At 30.6% G+C, this 24884-nt stretch overlaps 1 protein-coding gene across 1 annotated transcript in view; it reads left to right on the top strand.

Annotated features, from left to right (window-relative positions):
- The window catches only part of jeb (low-density lipoprotein receptor domain-containing jelly belly protein), a 419417-nt gene that overhangs the window by 383382 nt on the left and 11151 nt on the right, over nucleotides 1–24884 (top strand). Inside the window, exon 2 of the mRNA XM_075371681.1 lies at nucleotides 15573–15736. Coding sequence (XP_075227796.1) covers nucleotides 15573–15736 — 164 coding nt within the window. The remainder of the gene's footprint in view (nucleotides 1–15572; nucleotides 15737–24884) is intronic.

The following is a 24884-nucleotide window of genomic DNA, read 5'->3' on the forward strand; positions in this document are numbered from 1 at the left end:
ACCTTAGAAGTTAGCTACATAAATAATATTAACATAGAATTTTAATTAATAATTATTGCAAAAATAACATATTTTAATATATTTTATCGAATTTATCGTGAATTTGTAACCAAAAATAATAGAGAAATTCTGAATGGTCTACCTGATTCATATCGGTAAATATTTTTGTATTTTTTTTAAAATGAACTGCAATACGTACCTTCTATTAATGTAAGCGTCAGAAATAAAACTTTATAATGAGTGAAAAGTTCATTTGACTGAAAATTTGCCTGTAAGTAGAAATCAAGACGCATTGATAAGACTTTGTTTCACAAAGAAGTTAAAGTTCCATTTGTATAATAATAATAATTTTTAAGTATAATTTGTTCCTATTGTTTTTCACTGCTTTACACTTGTACATAGTATATTGCGTTTATTTGCATATATATAAAAAGCATTACAGAAATTAAAAGAAAAAGATTTATAGTTAAAAAATCAAATTAAAAAAAATTCCATGATTCGCCTATCGCATTATTTTATTGCCAAAAATCAAAAATGAGTTCTGTTTAAGGCTTAACTGCTAAGTGAGAAATTAAATTTGAAAATAAATACGAGTAAAAAAAACTAAATATTACAGAAAGGATACATAAGGAATGTTGAAGGTATATAAGGAGATGAGAATGATGAACCAGAATTTATATAAATTAGTTATTTCGGGAATAAAATTACAAAAGATGAATTTAATAATGCAGGTACCTAAAGGAAACTGGCACAAGCAAGGAAACCTTTCATGAAATAAGATGTCTATTAGTGTTTTGTTTAATCCTTGAAAATATTCTTTTATACTGGAGTAGATATACGATGGAAATAACATTTTGAAATGGACTGTTACAAGAAGTTTTTAAAAAACTAAATAGGTTGATAAAATTCAAAATAAAGAAATTTTACAGAAATTTGTGACAGAATGTTATAAAACGAAGGAAGTAAGTTGTTGGAAATGTATTAAACAACCAGTTCCAGTTAATGTAGTAAAAAATGGATGAGTAAGAGATAAAAACTAAAAGAGAAAGATAACAATTTTATTTTATAAAACAAATAAAGATTTAGGATTAGTAAATATTTTGAAGTTAAAGAATTAACACGAAATAGAAAGGAATGAAGTAAAGTAAAAAACCAGTTAACTGACTGATGACTCCAAAAAACAAGGATCTGAACCTAAATAATCTTAGGCAGAGAATAGAGAAAAAAAATTGAAACCATCTTTCGTTTAAAAGAATCTTTTCAGTGTTTTTACTTTTTCAGCGAAAGCGGCTTTAATAGCTATATTAAAGGGAAAAGTATGGTGATCATATAAAAAATAGGGATCGGGATTTTTGAAAATTTTTACGTTTTAAGGTCCAACTAGTTTATCTAGACCAAAAACCATATGAATATATGTGTGTCGCACTGCTTTTGGTTTTATATCTGAGGATTGACCGCACCAATTTTCTTCAAAATTAGACTAAAATATTTCTGTACATGGGACATTGATCATATTAATTTTTTTTTTCAAAATTCATAAAGGGAATGGGGATATCACGAAAAAGCCAATTTAGATTTTCTTCAGAAGCATTTTAGAGAAAACTTAATTAAAGTTAATTTGTTATCTGCAACGCACATATTTTTTTTTTGTCTTCAGTCATTTGACTGGTTTGATGCAGCTATCCAAGATTCCCTATCTAGTGCTAGTCGTTTCATTTCAGTATACCCTCTACATCCTACATCCCTAACAATTTGTTTTACATATTCCAAACGTGGCCTGCCTACACAATTTTTCCCTTCTACCTGTCCATCCAATATTAAAGCGAATATTCCAGGATGCCTTAGTATGTGGCCTATAAGTCTGTCTCTTCTTTTAACTATATTTTTCCAAATGCTTCTTTCTTCATCTATTTGCCGCAATACCTCTTCATTTGTCACTTTATCCACCCATCTGATTTTTAACATTCTCCTATAGCACCGCATTTCAAAAGCTTCTAATCTTTTCTTCTGAGATACTCCGATTGTCCAAGTTTCACTTCCATATAAAGCGACACTCCAAATGTATACTTTCAAAAATCTTTTCCTGACATTTAAATTAATTTTTGATGTAAACAAATTATATTTCTTACTGAAGGCTCGTTTAGCTTGTGCTATTCGGCATTTTATATCGCTCCTGCTTCGTCCATCTTTAGTAATTCTACTTCCCAAATAACAAAATTCTTCTACCTCCATAATCTTTTCTCCTCCTATTTTCACATTCAGTGGTTCATCTTTGTTATTCCTACTACATTTCATTACTTTTGTTTTCTTGTTTATTTTCATGCGATAGTTCTTGCGTAGGACTTCATCTATGCCGTTCATTGTTTCTTCTAAATCCTTTTTACTCTCGGCTAGAATTACTATATCATCAGCAAATCGTAGCATCTTTATCTTTTCACCTTGTACTCCGAATCTAAATTGTTCTTTAACATCATTAACTGCTAGTTCCATGTAAAGATTAAAAAGTAACGGAGATAGGGAACTTCCTTGTCGGACTCCCTTTCTTATTACGGTTTCTTTCTTATGTTCTTCAATTGTTACTGTTGCTGTTTGGTTCCTGTACATGTTAGCAATTGCTCTTCTATCTCTGTATTTGAACCCTAACTTTTTTAAAATGCTGAACATTTTATTCCAGTCTACGTTATAGACCTAGAAAAGGCTTCTAGGTCTATAAACGCCAAGTATGTTGGTTTGTTTTTCTTTAATCTTCCTTCTACTATTAATCTGAGGCCTAAAATTGCTTCCCTTGTCCCTATACTTTTCCTGAAACCAAATTGGTCTTCTCCTAACACTTCTTCCACTCTCCTCTCAATTCTTCTGTATAGAATTCTAGTTAAGATTTTTGATGCATGACTAGTTAAACTAATTGTTCTGTATTCTTCACATTTACCTGCCCCTGCTTTCTTTGGTATCATGACTATAACACTTTTTTTGAAGTCTGACGGAAATTCCCCTTTTTCATAAATATTACACACCAGTTTGTATAATCTATCAATCGCTTCCTCACCTGCACTGCGCAGTAATTCTACAGGTATTCCGTCTATTCCAGGAGCCTTTCTGCCATTTAAATCTTTTAATGCTCTCTTAAATTCAGATCTCAGTATTGTTTCTCCCATTTCATCCTCCTCAACTTCCTCTTCTTCCTCTATAACACCATTTTCTAATTCATTTCCTCCGTATAATTCTTCAATATATTCCACCCATCTATCGACTTTACCTTTCATATTATATATTGGTGTACCATCTTTGTTTAACAGATTATTAGATTTTAATTTATGTACCCCAAAAGTTTCCTTAACTTTCCTGTATGCTCCGTCTATTTTACCAATGTTCATTTCTCTTTCCACTTCTGAACACTTTTCTTTAATCCACTCTTCTTTCGCCAGTTTGCACTTCCTGTTTATAGTATTTCTTAACTGCCGATAGTTCCTTTTACTTTCTTCATCACTAGCATTCTTATATTTTCTACGTTCATCCATCAGCTGCAATATATCGTCTGAAACCCAAGGTTTTCTACCAGTTCTCTTTATTCCGCCTAAGTTTGCTTCTGCTGATTTAAGAATTTCCTTTTTAACAATCTTCCATTCTTCTTCTACATTTTCTACCTTATCTTTTTTACTCAGACCTCTTGCGATGTCCTCCTCAAAAATCTTCTTTACCTCCTCTTCCTCAAGCTTCTCTAAATTCCACCGATTCATCTGACATCTTTTCTTCAGGTAAACCCCAATCTACATTTCATTATCACCAAATTATGGTCGCTATCAATGTCTGCTCCAGGGTAAGTTTTGCAGTCAACGAGTTGATTTCTAAATCTTTGCTTAACCATGATATAATCTATCTGATACCTTGCAGTATGGCCTGGCTTTTTCCAAGTGTATATTCTTCTATTATGATTTTTAAATTGGGTGTTGGCAATTACTAAATTATACTTCGAACGCACATATGAATGATCCAAAAGTTTTTTTTCAAAACTCGTAAAACTGAAATATATGTTTTTGTTCTTTTGTTCTTTTGCTCTATCGCCCTTCGGTTTAAATTTTTCAGTTTTTTTTGTTGGAAGTTTTTCTTCATATATAGATCTATCAAGAAATGTTTACAATTTCTTTTAAATTACAGACCCCAGACCTAAAATGTAGAAAAGTTTTTTTGAAAAATGTATTTTTCTTATATTTAAATTTAGAGAAAACTTTTAAGAAAATGTTTTGAGGTGCCTACGTATAGAAAATTTTTCTTAAAATTTGTTCCCCATCTCTAAATATATTGTTTCTTTTTTTCTTTTTTAACTCTTATTTTTTACATTACTTTCATAAAATCTATACTTTAATTTTTCAATATTTTAAACAGTTCTCTTTTAAATTATTTTTTTTTTGTTAGGGATCACTTCATTTATAAATAAACTTTTCCTAGATTTTATCCGCAGAATAAATAAAGAATTAAAATTAATTAAAACCTCAAAAATAAAAATAAAAAAGTATTTCAAAATTTGGGATATTTGATTCTTAAATCTTATTTTGATAATTATTATAATAAAAAAGCCCCTTTGCTTCTTGGGCTTCAAATGTTTTAAAAATTTGTTAGTTGTTTGTATCTCAACTTTACAAAACTAATTTTGGTCAATATTAGCGTAATAATGAATCTTTTTCATAGCGAAAAATTATGCAAGAACATATAATGATTTTTAAAAGCTAATTTATTTTACAATTTCGTAGAATTTTTAACGATTATATTTTTTACAACTTTGTTTTACATGTTTTAATTTACTACTTCTTTTTTTTACAAATTTTTCGAAGTATTCATTTCAATTTTTTTTTTTTTATTTTTACAAAAATACTTTTTGACCGGCGTAGCCGGGAAAGTCATGGAATACTTTAACAGCTTTTTGAATATAAAATTCAATAATGAAATAATATTAAATATATTAACAAAAATTTGGTAAAAATTTATTTTATCTAATAAATTTGTTTTAAATTTTATCAAATCTTATATTTATTTGAACAAATCAAGGGAAATATTTGATCAATTTTGATGGTCGAAAATCTAATGTCATTCAATACCGTCTAGGTTTTACATAATATTACTCGCTTTATATATATTCTTGTTACTTCGCTTCATAATAATGGTGAATAATATAGGAGTACATTTGCCTTAATTTGATCAAATAAATAACATTTTTATTATGATATTCCATTAGCAACTAACAAAGGTAAGTTTCCGTTTATTTCTGAATCCCTTTTTGTTCCTGTTTAGTCTCCGCTAATTACCGTTCAGATAATACTTCAGAGGATGAATGAGGATGATATGTAAATGAAGTGTAGTCTTGTACATTCTCAGTTCAACCATACCTGAGATGTGTGGTTAATTGAAACCCAACCACCATAGAACACCGGTATCCACGATCTAGTATTCAAATCCGTGTAAAAATAACTGTCTTTACAAGGACTTGATCGCTGGAACTCTTGACTTCCAAATCAGCTGATTTCGGAAGACGCGATCTAAACAATTTTACAATCTAAACAATTTTTCTAGATCAAATACCTGGAGTTAACTCGGGGTAAATTGGAATTACCATTATAAGTACTCCATAAATCTGAATAACAAATTTTCGTCGTTATGTATACTCTTTAATTATGTTAGGAAAGATTTCAGCGGGTTTTTCGTAAAAAGCATAAACAAAAGGCCGTATTTTCACGGCACATCCTACCAAACACTCAAAATTATAGATATACGTAATTAATCGGTTGCAAATGAAACATGACAAGTTAAGTTTTCAAAAATTATAAATTTATTTTTAAATGTTTTTCTGAGCCATCTAATTATTGTAATTTTTTTCAAAAAATGTTCTGTAAAAGTTTCGATATTTTTTATTAATGGAATTGATATGGTTTTTTTTTTTTTAATCATTGATGTTATTCTTCCTGTTCTATATTAATTTATCTTTTTAGATATATTTTATATACAAAAAAGATAATAATTTATCCTTCCTACATCCTTTAGTTATCCGTTTTATATTTTCAAATTTTTATCATCTACAGATTTTACCACCTTTACTTCCGCAGTAAAGTAATGAAGTAATAAAGTATAAAGTAATAAAGTAATTGATTAATCCTGGATATCTTAATAAGACAAAATCTAATTCATCTCTTCAAAAAATTCTTCCCCAAATTTCTTTCTTCTTCCAATCTTTTTAAGAACTTTTCATTTTCACATTCTACATTTAATTTTCAAAATCTTCCTATTATTTCAATTCTTTATTTTTTTCCACGCCTTCCTTATCATAAATCGCTGCACTCCGCACAAATATTTTCTAATTCTTAGAATTAATAGACTTCAGTTTTCTATTAAGTCTTTTCTTGCTTGTTTCATCAATATTTTTTATCTTTATTTTACTTCTTTCATCCATCCTTTTTAATTTTATTATAGCAAAAATATTTTCATTTAATTATAAATATTTACCCCACGGGCTGGTCTAGTGGTTAACTGTGCGACGCTAATCACTTGTTTAAAACAACTGATTTTTGAAGCCGAATGTTGTGAGGTTCAAATCCTAGTGAAAGTTAGTTTGAATACTAGAGAGTGAATACTTTGGTGGCTGTACTTTAGTGGCTAGGATTCAATTAACCATACATATCTCAGGAATCGTCGGCCCGAGTCTGTACAACAATACAACTCGTTTACATGCCATAAATATCATCCTCATCACAGTGGTCTACGGGGGATTGCTTATTGTTCACTAGTTGAACACATTGCAACGTACACATTATGAATAAAAAAATATTATAAATATCTCTATTCCATTTAGTTACGTAGACCTTCATTGCTATATAGCGTAGGCCGTCATTCCATTCAGTAAATAATGTTAAAAAAGATCTCATATCACATTCATTCTGAAATTACTAATTCCAGACTGCCCACAACCTTCCATAAATAACCGATTTAAAATATAAATACGTAGACATTTGTATCAGATGATAAATTTTATTTAAAAATAAATGACCCGTTTGATTAAATAAAATAATACAATGTCAGAATTATTGAAAAACGTTTTTTATAAATACTGGAACTTAAAATTAGGCTGTTATAATTAGTATAAAAATTTTGATTTTAATAAATAAATTTATAAAAAAATTAAATAAAGCAACACAAAAGAAAAATCTGGATTGATTGTATTTTTCTATAAAATTACAAGTAGAGATTTTAATTACAAGTCGCAAATCATGCAAAGAATTTGATTTTTGTTTTTTTATCTAGTGCTGATATACGTTAATTCAATTTTTTATTCTGAAAATAGAATTCTTTGCCTTTCACAATAGAATTTTATAATTTTTAAACGTATAAACAAAGACGTAGTAGAAGATTAATAAACAAAGAGGTACATAAACAAAGTACTAGAGGTCTGATAAAACTTATCATCCCTAGAGGTAAGAAAATCTAATTTAAAAATTTAGTACAAAAATAACGGTTTTGTATTGAATATGAAAATAGTAAGGTAGACGTGTAACAAAAGGGAGCAGGGACATCCTAGGGGAAGAAAACCAGAGCGAAAAGGAGGTTTATCTATAGGTAGGAAAGATAAAGAGTAAGAGAGAAAGAAAGAGAGAGAGAGAGAGAGAGAGAATTAAGAGGTAGAATGAGAATCATTGTCTGGCGCCAGAAATTGCCAAAACTTTTGCTCGGTAGAGATGTGATGCGCAGTTAAAGGTTTGCCACTTATTTTTGTGCCTGTTTTGACGACAAACAACGTCGTCTACAGATAGTAACAGTTCTCTCTCCTAGTCGAACATTGAACACAACACACACTGATAGAAATAAAGCAAAGCGGCCTGCCTGTTCTAGCTTTGTTGTAATAGTAGTAGTAGCGAACGGGGTACCGACAACAAAACCAGGGGTACCAACCTACCGAACGACCACCGCTATCAAAGCATCGATCCTTTTTCTACGTACTAAAACACACCGTACCAAATTAAACTGATTAAATTTTTTATATCATATACTCTTTCACTTAACTAACATCCGACACTAGTACAAGCGTACACTTGTAAATATACTTTCACGCACAGGCATAAATGAACGCACGCACATCACACATACAAACAAAAAACGATCGACTAAATCGATGTATATTATTTTTTATCTGTTGACGTCAAAGTTTAGAAAAAGTAGATATAATTTCCTATAAAAACTAATAATACAGTCGACTTATAAAGTAAAAATATCTTTCAAAATTAGAATACAGAATAGATCTCGGGCACCTTAAATAAATATTTTTATACAAATGACTATTTTAACTAAAAAACTAAAAGCAGTATTGATCATCATATTAAAAAATTCTAATCCACTGTTCTATTTAACAGAACGGGGGAAAGAAAATTTAGCGATACCGTTCTAATCTAATAACTTATTCTATGCAATATTAAAAAAAAGTAATAAATTTATAATTTATTAATACCATTAAAAAATTCGCCTTTTATTGTACTTACCAGTTATCAGACGTATTATAAAGCGTTAGCCACTTGTAATTTTTTAATAACGCACACTTTTAATTGTTATAATGAAATAATATTTCTTCCATTTGAATACGTAAACATCACTCAGTGTTAACCTTTTGAATATTTAATATGTATAATATTAAAATTAGCAGTTCAACAGTGCAATACGATTAAAATTTCAAATAAAATTTAAATTATTAATAATAATAATAAAATTAGGAAATTAGTTATAATGTATTAATTAATTGTAATTCATATTTGATAATATTAAAAACACAAACGAGTTTATTTTTTAGCTATTAATAACCCGAACCTGTTTTCAACAAGTTAATCAATCTACTTAAGAAAAAAATGGAAAAAGGAATCTCTTCTATTTCTTACATAACTTTTACTTTCCCGTCTAGATAGCGCTATAGCAGAGCTATAGCTCTAGAAGGAAAAGTATTGTAATCTGTCCAAATTGGGCGTATGCGGTTTTCACCGGATCTAGACGTACATGTTCTAGATGTACGTGTGTTCGGTATTGGCCACTATCTCCATTGTACCTTATATCTCCAGAACTATTGCACCGATTTTGACCAAACTTGGTTAAATTACTTCTATATATGAGTCATTGATGCCACTAGATTTTCAACTTAAAAGGTCAAGAGAGTGAAGCTGTAGACCAAGGTCACCTTTAGAATCTCGACATTTCGCCTAATTAAGGTCATATTTTTCTTAGGTACATTTGTTAACGATTAAAAAATAACAATATTGACAAAAAAAGTTATCGCAAAATTGTACCTGCACTCTAAAAAATGCTTTTGTAGTCGGCTGCTATGTTGTGACATCACAGGTGAGAGGTAGAATTAAGTAAATAAATAACATTTAAAGTGTAAAGAAGTAACTCAGTCTGGCTGAGTCTCGAACACGATCGCGCGATCGACTCTGTACCTGGTGCGTTAAGCCTCGCGGCTACACCGGTCTGTCGACCCTAAAAGCGAAATTTGTCTTATGTAAGTATGAAATTACATTAGTTTAGTTAGTGCCGATCGACACCGCTAGTACCGCCACACCCGCGCGAATTAAATAAGGTATGTGCACGCGCACTTTAATTAAAATCATTGAATAAAATAAACTAAAAAATATTATATTTAAATAAATGATAAATACTTTAAATTAAGATGTGTCTGTAAGCCGTGCATCAGAAACAACCCACATTTGTAGGATTTTGCCGGAACGTGGCTTAGCCGCGTGACGGGAAAGTCCTACAACTATGTTGTCAGCTTTTTTTTTTATAAACATTAATAAAAATGTATTATTTAAACAGTAGATTCTTATGGATACTGTTTATTATTCCCTCCCCCCTTTTAACCGCTCTCTATGTTAACCGCTTTTGCAGAGTTGTGAGAGAATGAAACGATCTGCTTCATCGTAGTTCACAAATGTACAAATTTTGAATTAAAAAAATAAAATGTGAAGAAGTATGTTTACAATTTCAGTCACTAGTATAAAATGAACTACTTTGCTGATACTACAATTTATACAATTGGAACCTCATTAAGTAGTATTACGTGATGGTACATCATGGTATGGTAATCACGATATAAATTGACATGATTTTTTTTTTTTTTTGTATTTTTTTTTGCTACCTAGTATTTTACTTTGGTTATATATTTATTCTGCCTACCGAATAAATACAGTAGTAATATATTTAAAAATATAGTAATATATATATTCGGTAAATATAGGAATAAATATAATGTACAGTAATAAAAGTATATTACTATACTTTTATTAATTTTTCCAGTCGGAAAAGTATAAAAATGTATTATTGTTTCCGATAGAAATTAATAAATAATTTTTTATGTACTATCTCTCAGAGTCTTACAAAAAACACATACAAAAATCACAAATCACAGTCGCTTTCTCTGAAAATAATGATGTTCATTATACAGTTAGTCTATACAGTCAATATCGTTTGTAATTAAGATCTGAATATGATTAAGGTCATATTCAGTGAATAAGATCTGAATATCGTCTGTAATTTAATCGTCTCAGTGAAATAGTTAACGGACAACCAAACTCCTTTTCAGTTTGAGAATGACAATACCAATTTTTTGGGAATGAGTTGTTACTTAAATCATTTCGCCTACAAACGGTACGGTTATAACAGTTAATATATAATATTTTTCTATCAGAAATTTTTAAGGTACTGAATTTATAATTAAATTCTTGAAGAGTTTAGAAATATTAATTAAAAAATTATCAATATACAAGTAGAAAATATTAGAAATATTAACTATAACAGTCATTAATTTATGAAATTCTGTAACATAATGATGATAACTATCATTTGACATCACGCCATTTCATAATTAGATCTCAGGTATTCATCTTTTTAAACGAATATATGAGAAATAAACTAGTAAAAAAAAAATATAATATAGTATAAAAAGTTGAATGTTTTTTTATCGAGATCACAGATTAGTAAAACATTTTATTTAATATTCACCCCTTCCTAAAAAAATAACTATATATTTTTCCTTTTTTTTGCTATACCTTGCTTCAGATAAAGATTTATGGGAGATTTTGCACATATATTTTCTACATCGATAGGCCAACATAATACAAAAACCTTTTTCCCATCCCACTCCAATGGTCTGTGTGTTAACAAAAAAAAATATTTTTTATAATTTACTTTTTATTTAATTTAAATATATCCTGCAAGTTACCCGTTGTATTAAAAATGTAAAAATGTTAATTTTTTGATACCCCTTACTCCTTAGTTTTGAAAACAAAATTATCCAAAAATATTCAGCACCTTCCTAGAAAACTATAACTTTATTGGTCTTCTCGGCTGCTGAATATTGTGCGCCAGTGTGGCTGAACAGCCCTTATATTCATAGAATTGATGCTCAACTTAATGACACTACAAGAATGATTGCCGGGGTTATCAGGTTTACTCCCGTGGAATGGCTCCCGGTATTGAGCCACATACCACCCCCGAACCTGCGCCGTATGAACGCTCTTGTAAGAGAGTACAAGAAGATTATGGACGATCGAAACCTGCCGAACATGAGGACATTGAGGATGCCAATCGTGGTCGCCTTCGGTCTAGAAAGCCACTTATCAAAACAGCAATTGCTGCCGCAGAGGACGGATTTGACCTAACTGACGCCTGGCGTCGAGAATGGACCAGAAAGCAGAATAACCAAATCCCATGTATTACTCAATGGCCTCCGGGTTTTGATTTGCCACGTAAGACATGGTCAACGCTAAACAGAATACGGACTCAGCATGGTAGGTGCGCCTATTTCCTGTATAAATGGGGTAAAACACCGACGCCCCTTTGTGAGTGTGGTGAAAATCAAATTATCAGACACATCACAGAAGTTTGTCCTAGGAGAGCTTATGAAGGGAATTCTGAAGATTTCCTGACGGCGACTCCAGAATCGATAGCATATATTAGTTTGATAAATCTTTGTTTATAATTTTGACTGTAATTGGTGTTATGTTTTAGTGACATACGCTAAATAAATACAATTTTATTTTAGAAATATGGCTGCATCTTTATATTTTTTAAACAATTTAAAAAAATTATTTTTTTAATTTGTCACCGCTTAGGGATTATTTTCTTAAAGATTAATTTTACTCTAATGCTTACCCTTGACTATGGGTACCCTCAAAATGAAAAAAAATTCACAATTTCAAAATCTAATACTCGAAACGTATTTTGTTAAACAATAGTCACTAAAATAACTTTATACCCCTCCTCTGATGGGAAGCTTTCAAATTTAGAAAAAAAAAATTAAAAATGTTTTTTAAATCTCAATTTTATTTTATTTTTTTAATCAATTGTAGTCAATTTTAATCCTTGGTTATTTTTCTTCAATAAATGTATGATAAAGATACAAACAGAGTTTAAAATGATTTAGTTGAAAAAATTAATTGCATAACTTGACCAGCGTATCCGGAAAACTTATGCAACTCATTCCTGAAGTTTTATTTACAAAATTAAAAAATAAATTACGAATCATTTCATAATTCTTTGAAAACCATTACAGTCTACCAAAAATAAGTTTATTCTTTTGGACGGTTGAATCTACACACTATTTTATTAATTATTTATTTTTACGTTGACAGTATGAATTTCACATTTATACATTTTAAGAGCCTTGATTAAACTATTATTGTCAAACATTTAAAATAATCATTAAAACAATTTATCTTTAAAAAGAAACGCTATTTCGATACTTATCCGTATTAGGATAACAAAATAAAATAATTTGATCATAAAATGTAATAATAACGTTAATCCTCTCATAACTTTATATATTTAATCTTTTTAAACAGAAACATTTTCAGACCAAATAAAAGCATAATTACAAGGACTATATTTAAACAATCGGATATCAATACATTTCAATTAAAATATTTTATCTGTTTTCAATTATCCATAAAAACTTAAACTATTTATGAAGAAAATATGCGACTATTCCAGGATCTCATTAAAAAATCTACAGTTTCAAATAAACTCACTGCGTCGAACCATTTTTATAGAATAATAATTGCTTTCATATACAATAAATTTATATATATAACACAAAGTGTCCTGATTGACCCATCAAATCATAGCTCAAAACACTTAATCTATGTAAATGAATTTTGGAGGGTTCATCGCTTTTATAATATAAGCACCGACTAAAGAAAGATTTTTGAAAACTCCGTCTAAAACGGGAAACAAATTTTTAATGGAAATTCTGTATGTCAGCAACCGAAGATGTTAAAGTGGTGCAACAGAACATGTTTCACCATTTTTCAAAAAACCTATTTAGAGAGGCAAGGAACTGAACCAAATTTTTTCTATGAAAATTCTGCACCTCAACAATATATACTAAATAATGATTATATTCTAGGAGATAACTTCAGTCGTTCAGTACTAACCGAATATAGGCAAAGAAAATTGGTGTTTATTCCGCGAATACCTCTTATAGAATCAGATTTTTTTAGTTCAAAAGTCCCTAAAACTGTGTTTTTTCAAGAGTATCAACAAGTCCCAAAAACAGATTTTAAAAGTGATAGCAATTAACCGACAGGAAGATTGCTTCTCTCGTAAATAGTTTTATATGATCTGATCCAGACTGAGCCCACCTAACCCACAAGTCATTCTCGCATCTGAAGGAAAAACAGTTAATGTTGTTTACAAAGAAATCCTAAGAACAGATTTTTTGTAGTATTTTCTACCGTTCTAAAAGAACACTTCGTCAAAATTCGTTAAACATGTTGGTCAAAAAAATCTCCACTCTATGAACAATCCCAAGATAAACCCAATGCTTAGAAACAGTTTGACAAAAACCAAAATCTTTGCCAAAGTAAAGAAACAAATTTTCCAACTAAACATAAATTTTTAAATTATGGTAGAATTTTAATAAACCCTAATGTTTCTTTTGAAAATTCATTGTAGTTGCATATCCAAAATCCACGTGTATGAAGTAGATATTTTATGAAAGAATAATTTTTACAATTACATGTCGTTTATGTAAATATAGTGATTGAAAAATAGTTTTATCATCTGGTGTTCTGTCTGGTGGAAGTCCCATTCGCCACTCTATCCATTTACAAAACACCTCTGCCTCCACCATTTCTGTCCTAAGCCTTCTCCTTTGTCCCTTTGTAGATTCCAATCTTCATTTCATCCTTCTTTCTTGCTTCCATTTTTCTTCTCCTAACCCTTCCAATGCCTTTCCTTTTTTTCTTCCCTCATAAGTACTCTCTTTCTTCTTTAATCCTGTCATTACTTTCTCATTCCTCATTTTATCTGCTCATCTTACTTTCTCCACACCCAAATCTTAAAAATCTCCCTCTTCCTCATCATCAATCTTTCACTTCCAAACAACAACGAATAGAACAGTAGTAAATAAAATAAAAAACAAATATAGAGTAGTTTTACAACAATAAAAAAATTGTTTAGTTTTAATTTTTCACTTTCCCATTTTTTTAATTAAAATTTATGATCCTTGGACGCATGCGCGTTAGTCATCTTAGCAACCGATGCGAAAATTTGTTTAATATAGTTCCATGCTTTAATAATAAAATGCTATTTGTATTTTAAATACTTTTATTTAGATCAGTAACTGAAATTCATCATTTTATAATTTACTTTTGCCAGCAAGATAAATCTATAAATATTTTTTTGGATTGTTTGTAAGTCAGTAAGAACACTGTTCACAAACACTGAGTTCACCGTTAAGATTAACTTCCCTCGAATGCGGGATTCATGAAATTGAATAAAAAGGACAATTCCTTTTGTCTCCGTTTTGCTTTTTAACTGCCATACTCAATAAAATGCGTATGGCAAAGCTAGTACATAAAGCGATGTCGGGTTACCAACTACGCGTAAATTATTTAAACTTGATCGGATCTAAACCAACCCCTTTCTCTCCTTTTACCTGAACACCTTCCTATATGAGAATGAACTGACAACCAGGGATGAAAGTCCGAATACTGAAGTCCATCGGGAATTACTACATCTCCTGTAAATGACATAACTCCCAATATTTTCATAATCCGTTAAAATATTACTTTTTCCAGAAGAATAACCGAAAACTAACTGTTTAACGTTTCCATTCAAATACTACAAATTCGTTCAGTAATTCTAATTTTTTATATAATTACTAGATCGAATTAGATTATTACAATAGCGCAAATCAATATAGATGTTGTAGCTGGTCTTAATGCGAATCATTTAAATAAAGAACTGTAAAACAACAGCATCATCCATCTGTAAAAAATCGTTCAATTAAAACTGCAATAGTTGCTTGTAAACATAATATCGATCTATAATACGAAAATAGTCTGAAATCCGTTGAAATAATAGTGTCATAATTAAACAACCGTCAGGAAAAAATGTTGTAAATGTTTTGACACCCTACTTCTTTCATACATACGCGCACCCCCCCCCCCCCCCCGCACACACACACACACACACACACACATACTTATTTTAAGTATGCAAACATTTATTGATAATAATTTTATATAATTATGTATTATTTTAATTTTCAGAGTGCCCGACTGCAGAAGAAGACGGCATGGAAAGGTTTGCTTGTCCTACTCCAGACAGGATGGGAAGATATAGATGCATAGACGATCACGTTCTATGCGATGGTTTTATAGACTGTCCTAGTGGCGAAGACGAAGATAGACAAGCATGCATGTTTTACAAAACGGTAAATTATAAAATTACATATTTTTATTATAGATTAATAAAATCAGTAATTATTATTAAATACAAAAGTTAATTTTATTAAAAATAATTCTAATTTAATTAAAAAGGGGTCTGGGTTATAGTCCTGATCAAACAGGCATTCTTTTACACGTTACAAAAAAATTAATTTCATTATCATCCACAGGCAACTGCTACAGGATGCCAGCCAGATAAAAAGGAAATACAGGAGTTAATTGCTGTTGAGCTTTCTCCTCTTCAAAGTCAATTATAGATATTCAACATATCCATTCGTTATTTCGAGGGAAGAGATTGTAGATATTTAATTATGTAAAAAAAAAATTAAAAGTAGTAATCCGGTAAAGAGTAGACTACGCTCATTACGTACTGAAGTTTTATAAATTGAGCTCTAGATCAAAACTGAATTAAGAAAGTAAAAATTTAAATTAAATAAAAGAGAATTGTTTATAAATGATTATATCAGATGTACACAGAACAAAAGAAAAAATCTTAATGTAGCACTAATATCATAATTATATTTTCAGGTGTATTAACTGATAACTGTCAAATAGGTACTTCAATTATATCCCGTGACTTTTTGTTGTTCAATTTTTCAAGAGTCTTTTTAAAATAAGATGTCTAAGGAGAAAATGATAAAAAATAAATCTATTGAAAACCAGCGTTAGATTAAGAATTTAATAATATATTAAGAAAAGCAGAATGCTGTATAATAGTAGAAGCGCTGTCTCGAGACAAAAATATTAAATTTAAGATGAAGTAAGATGAGTCTAGTGAATACCCGTTTAAAGACCGATTGGAAATGAATGATAAGAACAGATCGCTTCAGAAATGAAGAGGAAAAGCCGCGTGTTGGTGGTTTGCCGATGGAAACATCCCCACCACCAAACCGTTCTACCATATATTACTATGAAATATAGTAGCGGCCATTTTGAAAAGATAATCTTTATGGGAAATTGTTACAAATACGTCATTCCGACTAATATCCAGGACTTACTAAAAAATTTTATAAAAATCGAAAAACGCGTTCGGTTATAACTAAATTACAAACTAAAAGACGAAATTCTTAAAAAAATCAAGTTAAAAGTAAACCTCGTTTCGCTCGCTCAATTTGAACTCTTTTATTCTCTTATTCCAATCATAAAGGATAAAAGATTTTATAGTATATAATAATAAAGAAAAACGTGCGAGTATGAAATAGCTGTTAATTTTTTAATAATGCATATGAATGTTAGTTACAGGTTAACAGTACATATAATTCATCAACGTCGAAGGTGAAGTATACAACCTATTACGTGCAAATTTAAATTTTAATTTGTGATTGGAATTAATGAAATAATTTCTCTATTGTTCTTCCATTATTTTTTAAAATTAAAAGCAATAATAATTACTATTTTAACATAATTATTATTATTTGAATCGTACACACCAAATCTGTCTTCGGACGATTAACAACGGTACTTAATGGATTTATGTAACTAACACCACATTTAACTTTCTTCTTTTTTTTTTAAATTTGAATAGATTTACAAAGAACATTTCTTTTTAAATTCTACAATAAAAAATAATTATTCCCATTGATTTTAATGTTTAATAATACTAATTATGAAAACAGTATGCAACATCAACATTCAAAAGAAATAGAGACATTACAAATATTTAGTTTTTCTATTAATGGAACCTTTCTTTTCTTGATTTTAAGTTACTGGTTGTCTTCAACCTGTATGCTTTTTTCTTAAAATGTTACCGCCTTCAACTCAATAAGTATAATGAAAAAAACAAACCCTCCTTAAAATAACTTTGCAAAGCGTACCTCCGAATTTTTAGCCATAAATTGGTCTATCTTTCTATGAAAACGTAGTGACATTTTTTACTACGAGTTTAAAATAAATTTGCAATGATCAATAAATAAACATAATCTGCTGCTTACGATTTTTTTTAAAAGTAATTGTAGTATCAATAGTCAGAAGTTATGTTTAATAAACAAAATTATTTCCTATAAGGTCTTTTATAAAATTTTTAGTTTATTTTTCAGTTTTTTTAGATTTTTGCAGTTTTAAACTTGGTTTACTTTATATGTATAGAAACCCAAAAAACCGGATAGAAATTTTCCGGATGTTAATGTACGTACGTGTGTTCGGTGTTGACCCGTAAATCACCTTATATCTCGAGAACTACTGGACCGAGATTTTGACCAAACGTGGTCAGATTACTTCTATATATAGGGCAATGATGCTATTAAATTTTCAAATTAACAGGTCAAGGGGGTGAGGCTGTAGAGAAAGGTCACCCTCAGTATCTCGAGATTTCGCCTAATTAAGGTCATATTTTTCTTAGGCACATTTTTAAACTATTAAAAAATAACAATATTTAAAAAAAATAATATACAAAATCGCACCCTCACGCTAAAAAATGCTGTTGTAGTCTTCTGCTATGTTGTGACGTCACAGGTGAACGGTAGAATTAAATAAATGAATAATATTTAAAGTGTAAAAAAGGAACTCGATCCCAAGCCAGACTCGATCGGTCTGGCTTGGTCTCGAACTCGATCGCCAGGTTGACTCAGTATCTGGTGCGTTAAGGCTCGCGGCTACACAAGTCTACCGACCGTACAAGCGAAATTTGTTCTATGTAAGTTGTGAAATTACATTAGTTTAGTTAGTGCCGACCGTCGCCGCTGGTACCGCCACACCCGCGCAAATTAAATACGGTATACGCGCGCGCTTTAGTTAGAATCATTGAAATAAAAAAATGAAAAAAATATTATATTTAAGTAAAATGATAAATATTTTAAATTAAGTTTTGTGTGTGTGTGTGTGTGTGTGTGTGTGTGTGTGTGTGTGTGTGTGTGCGTGCGTGCGTGTGTGTGTGTGTGTGTGTGTGTGTGTGTGTGTGTGTGTGTGTGTGTGTGTGTGTGTGTGTGTGTGTGTGTGTGTGTGTGTGTGTGTGTGTGTGTGTGTGTGTGTCAGCCGGCCTTTTTTCTATAATTCTTTTAATATCCTAAATTTTTCAATTAAAAAACTGCCTGAATTGTGTTTATTCATTCCAACTTCTTTACGCTTGCTAAATACGAAAGTAATATTCTAATATAAAGCATAGGTCGGCTAAACTTTTGAATAACACATTTTTTAATAGAAAACAGAGATACCAGCAAGATAAGAATTATAACAGTCAGTAATCGCCATACAGGATAAAATTAGTTAGAGGAACTAGAAGAAGAAAAAAGAATTTTGTTTAATAATGTGATAAAAGGAAAGAAATATTTTTAAAGATTGTATCAAAAACTTGGAAAAGTGAGAAAAATAAAAATTACGAGCAATGCAAAAAGAGAAGATAAACTGATAAAAAAATTACAAACAAAACAAGTGTAAGGGATATTTTCAGATACCTATCAGAAACTATAATGTGTAGTAGTTATAAATATTATCACCTTATAGACTGATTACGGAAAAGATTCATATCAAAAAAGTCACCTCATGTAACAATAAGATAACCTGTTTAAAATTCATAAAATTTAACACGAATTTTATTTAAAAAAGAAAAAGGTTGTAAATAAATAAATAACTGTAATATTACGATACAATTCGCCACTAAAATTAAGCCTATAATAAATATTACGTGCGTGTTAGATAAGCATTTATATTTACAAATGTAGACAATATGTATACATGGGAAAATTATAAGCGGTTTTGTTATTACTTCTGCTAACTCTATCAGATGTTAATAGCCTGTTATTGGTCGATATAAGTAATAATAGCAATTATGGATTTTTTTTACATTTTTTATTTTGTATACCAACCACTCACCGATGGTATTTACACATCGATGTTAAGTCAATAATTACTACCATTTTTATATTTTATTTCTAAATATGATGTAATTGTAATAGAAAATAATTTTTAACAAAGATCTTATTTATAAATCATTAACAATAGTTTTTTTTTTTTAATATAAATTATACTCTAAATTAAGCCTCATTTACAGCTTTCAAGTGTTTAAAATCAAGTAAGTTTTATACTGAGATATCTGCCCACACAGAGAAAACGGTGGTGTAAGCCAGTTTTAACAGTAATTTTTCATTCGTGTTCAAAATACTGAAAGAAAAGTTTTTTGGACTAAACCATTACAACTTTTGTTTATATATTTAATCAGCGTCAATCCTATTATTCTCGGAAATTAGTATTTTCAACAGTTTTTGTCGTTATAAACTTTTCTTATGTTTTTTTTTTCTCACAAGGACTCAATTTTAATTTTTATCTTCGGATAAATATTAAAGGTTAATTCTAACTAAAATCAAAACTTGATCTTTCATCATTAACTTCTGAATTTTCCACATACAACTTTTAAAAGTATTAAAAAATTTTAAAAACACGACTGTCAAAAAAATAGGATGTCCGGCCAGTGCAGATCATTACACAACAGTGTATTGTAGAAGTGCGGAGCCCCTAAATTTCGGATCATTGCCATTAGATCCGTGACGGCTTTATCCCAGTATGACTTGTTTAAAATTCCCGCGTACTATAAACTTCCCGTTGCCTATATCTTGGAAATAACATTGTTCATTTCGTTCGACGTATTGATTTTGCTGCGTTATTTGTATATAGTTTATTTTTTTAAATTTATTTAAACATATATATATATAAATATTTATATAGCCTATAACATTCCCAGTAACGGAAGGATTCCAACGCGGGGTCATACATCTAAATTGGTTCAGCCGTTACACTGCTATAGTGGAAATACGTACACCCTAAATACATTACACTCCGTTTTGGGCAGCCGTGTAAAAAATCAGGCATAACATTAAGTTTTATCAACTTTCTGATAAAATAGAAATATGCCGGTATCAAATATAGTACCAAAAATTAAAAATATATTCTAGTCAAAGGGCTTCAAGTGAAATATAACCAGTAGGAGGACAGAAAGTAAAAGAATAGAGTACTTAAAAGTATTGTTACAAGAGAGAATAGTATTGTTGAAAATTATTGATGGATAAAAATCAGAAAGAAGAGATCTTAAGACAAATAGGAGAGGAGAGGAGAATTTGAGAGAGATAAAAGAGAAATTTGTGCCAGAAATTTATCACTCAAAGTACAGAGTGATTTTTTAGTCCTGTTACCCAATTGTTAATGTCTGGTAATTTTTTTCTAAGAAAGGGAAATTTTGTTTTGTGACACGAAGTTGGTAGCGCTACTCTACCGGTATAGATACGGCAGTGTGAGTTGATTCTTTTTGAGCTGTGTAAACTTTTGTGCCGTTTCCGGCCGTGTTACGAACAGAATGTCTTTTACCATAGAACAACGAGTTTTCATTCTTGAACAATACTTTGTTACGAAATCGTACGCGAATGTAAAAGAATGATTTCAAATTAAATTTGTTGGTTTTCCTCCGCCAGAAAAAATGTCAATTTCTAGGCTAGCAAACCAACTTCGAGAGACAGGTAGTGTTTGCGACAGAAAACGTAGTGGTCGACCAACAGATGACGGTTTTAGAGAATGTGAAAACAAGATTGCTCAATTCTCCACGGAAAAGTTTACGAAAGCTTTCCACGCAAGTTGGTTTGTCATGTTCGAGTGTTCAGAAAGCCGCTAAAAAATTGAAATTGTATCCGTATCGCGTACTATTAGTCCAAGAGCTTCAGCCCCCAGATTTAAACAAGCGATTGCAATATGCCCGTCGGTTTAGGTCTCTCGTAAATGACAACGGAATCGAATTTTTAAACATATTGTTCTTTAGTGATGAAGCTTGGATCCATTTCGATGTTTATGTGAACAGTCAAAACTTTCGAATTTGGGCGGTTGAAAATCCTAACGGTTTACAAGTCAAATCTTTGCATCCTGAAAAAAATGGTGTGTGGTGTGCGATATCTCGTCATCGTATAGTCGGACCCGTATTCTTCGAACAGACAGGTGAAGTATACAGGAGTATTGTGCGCCAATTTGTGTCCCTCCTGGAACCTCAAGAGCGGTATTGCTGGTTTCAGCAAGACGGCGCTACATGCCACACGTCTCGAGAAACCGTGGATTTTCTGCAAGAATTCATTGATGATCGAATAATAAGCAAGGGCTTATGGCCTCCAAGGTCCCCAGACGTCACATCTCCTGATTACGTTTTGTGGGGCTATATTAAGTTCGAGGCCTTCAAAAACAATCCTCACACTATTGATGAACTTAAAGTCAATATTACAGGCTTAATCACGAATATTTCGAATGCAACTCTTAAAAAGGTTTTTGCTAATATGCTGAAAAAAGTCCGTGCGTGTATAACCGCAAGGGGTGGGCATTTTGAGCATATTCTTTAACAATTATGAAAGTAATCGATTTTTATTAAATCTCTTTTGTAAGTAACAAATACATTTTTTTATTCCACCTAAATTTTCCTTTCTTAAATTACATTTAAAATTGGGTAACAGGACTAAAAACTCACTCTGAAGATCTTTAGACTATATATTAAAACATCCAGGTCTAATTGATCCGATGTTTCAGGGACGTGATAAGGAAAGAGAATATAAATATATAAATAACAAGGCAAGACGAATATTGGAATTTATAAAACAGATAGCTGAGGATGTAGAATGTAACAATTATGTTGATGTATGAAGATTAGCACAGAACAGAAAGGAATAGGAATAGCATCAAACCAGTCAGCTTACTAATGACTCCAAAAAGTAACAAACAAGAACATTACAATATTATTTTTTTCTTAAATTAAGTCTATTAATTAAAGATCTAGGAATAAAATTTGTAACTTACAAAGGGCCCGATGAAGAGTGATTGGTAATAATAAAAAAAATATATACATAAATAGCGATTAATTGCACAATACTTCAGAAACTGATCGGGGACATTAATATTAGCAAAAACCTTTTTATAAACGTACATCTGGAAACACTTTTAGATATATCATCAGCGACTCACTCTAATTTCTCTTTCAATCGTAAAATAAAATAATACTTTAATTCCTGGCAGTCGAATAAATGGGAAAATTTAATGGTTTTGTATATTTTATAAGTTGAAAAGTTTGATGAAACAGGTCCAAAAAGTGTATTTTTAGGAGTTTCTGAAAAAATTGTTGCAGGGGCCACAAAAAAATGGGGTTGAAAAAAATTTTTTTTTAAGTTTGCCATAAATTAATTTGTTGAATATCCAATAAACAGATAAAACTTTCCAGAAAAAAAAACAAATTTGTAAAGAATTAAATCTCTACAGATTATTTTCTGCCGCATTTCGGTCTGTTTTGTTTCAAATTAAAGTTGAATCTGTGAAACTTGTGTTTGTTTTCTACTGGCTTAATTTACATAAAATTCTTTAGAACTAAATTCTTTAAAAAATTTTTATTTTCATTGGCAAATTTAGGAAAATTGATTTACGACAGATCAAAAAAGACCTTTTTTCAACTCACATTTTTTGACAATGATACAATTTTCTCGATAATTACGAAAGAAACAGTTCTCGGATCTGCTTTATTCCGTTTTTCACCCTCCAAGAAAACGTAAAAAATCACAAACTTTTTTCGTACTTTGGATCCCAAAAACTTCAAATCTCGCTTCATTTTATCCTTGGAGAAGAAATCACAGCGAATTAATCGCTACTAGTAATTTTGTAAACAAAACGTTTCTGGGATATGTTTATAGGAACATTTTTGACTGTATTATTATCTAGAATCAGCTCTCCAATCATTCAAAGTAGTGCAGATTTGAATTAACTTCTTTATTAGAAACAATAAAATTAACCTAAATAAGATGCTATATTAATCCTTTATTCTTACTTCCACCTGGTAATTTGAGAAAAGCTAAGAATAAAAAAGAGAATCCGTTGTACCCCTCATTAATTTGGTGCTTTATATTATTAGTTTATATAAGGGCTAAGACGTACGTAAAACATCCAAAGTACAAGTCAAGTTACACGAAATAACAGGCGTGAGTCAAGCTGTACGAAGACCTAAGAGTCAAATTTGCTATTTTTAAAATGAATGTTATTCAATATACAGTCACTTCAAGTGATAAACAGGTCCTCTCTCCTCTTTGCTGGAACTGAAGGCATAATATTTTTTGGGTTTTTTTTTGTTTTTTTTCCGTAGGGGAAAGAAAAAGCTCTGCCAGCCGCCGTCAGGACGCACTGACGGCAGTGCGGAGCTCTCACCCGATAAAAAACCTTCCCTCCTATCATGCAGGGGCCGAATCTAAGCCATATGGTATGTACAGCCCCTGCATGTTCACCCAGGCACTCTACTATCCGAATCCGTATGACCGGAAGACGTCCCCAGAGGGCTACTGGCGAAGGGGGGGGGGGGGGGGGGGTATTAACGCCTGAGAAACATAAGAAATGAAATGCTAAATTGTTTCAAATTTAACACGAACCTTAGATAAAATTTCGTTGTTAGCATCTTTATTTTTCTGTTTAGCCTCTGAAACCACCGTAAGGTATTACTTCAGAGGATTGTATGTATCAATTTAAATGAAGTGCAGTCTTGTACAGTCTCAGATCCACCATCCCTGAGAAGTGTGGTTAATTGAAACCCAACCACCAAAGAATACCGGTATCCACGATCTAATATTCAAATCTGTATAAAAGCAATTGCCTTTACTAGGATTTGAATTTTAGAACTCTCGACTTCGAAATCAGCTGATTTGCGATGACGAGTAACCACTAGACCAGCCCGGTGGACATTTCGTAGTTAATTTTCAGAGAAAGGACTGTACTGTTCCCTCTTGTATATCAGATGATTTATATAGACAGTCATAGGAAAACCTAATATAAATAATAGGAGTAAAAGAAAAAAATAACAAAAACAGAACAATAAAAGGCGGTATTTGATATCGAACAAGATTTTGAAAGACTTTCAAAAGTAAATATTTTCAAATATGTTACAAGATAAACATAAATATTTACCCTAGAAAAATTTTTAATATTGTGATAATCCAAGACATAGTTTTTCTTTTTCAATACCTCACAAATGACATCTTTTAATGCGACAACAAAAATCAAGTAATATAAAATAATTAAGAAATAATTAAACCGCCGGATTAGTCTAGTCGTTAAACTCATCACAAGATCAGCTGATTTTTTATATCGAGAGTTCTAACAATCTATTCCTTGTAAAGACAGTTATTTATATATGGATTTGAATGCTAT

This window comes from Lycorma delicatula, chromosome 7 (assembly GCF_047948215.1).
Source record: "Lycorma delicatula isolate Av1 chromosome 7, ASM4794821v1, whole genome shotgun sequence".
NCBI classification, from domain to species: domain Eukaryota; kingdom Metazoa; phylum Arthropoda; class Insecta; order Hemiptera; family Fulgoridae; genus Lycorma; species Lycorma delicatula.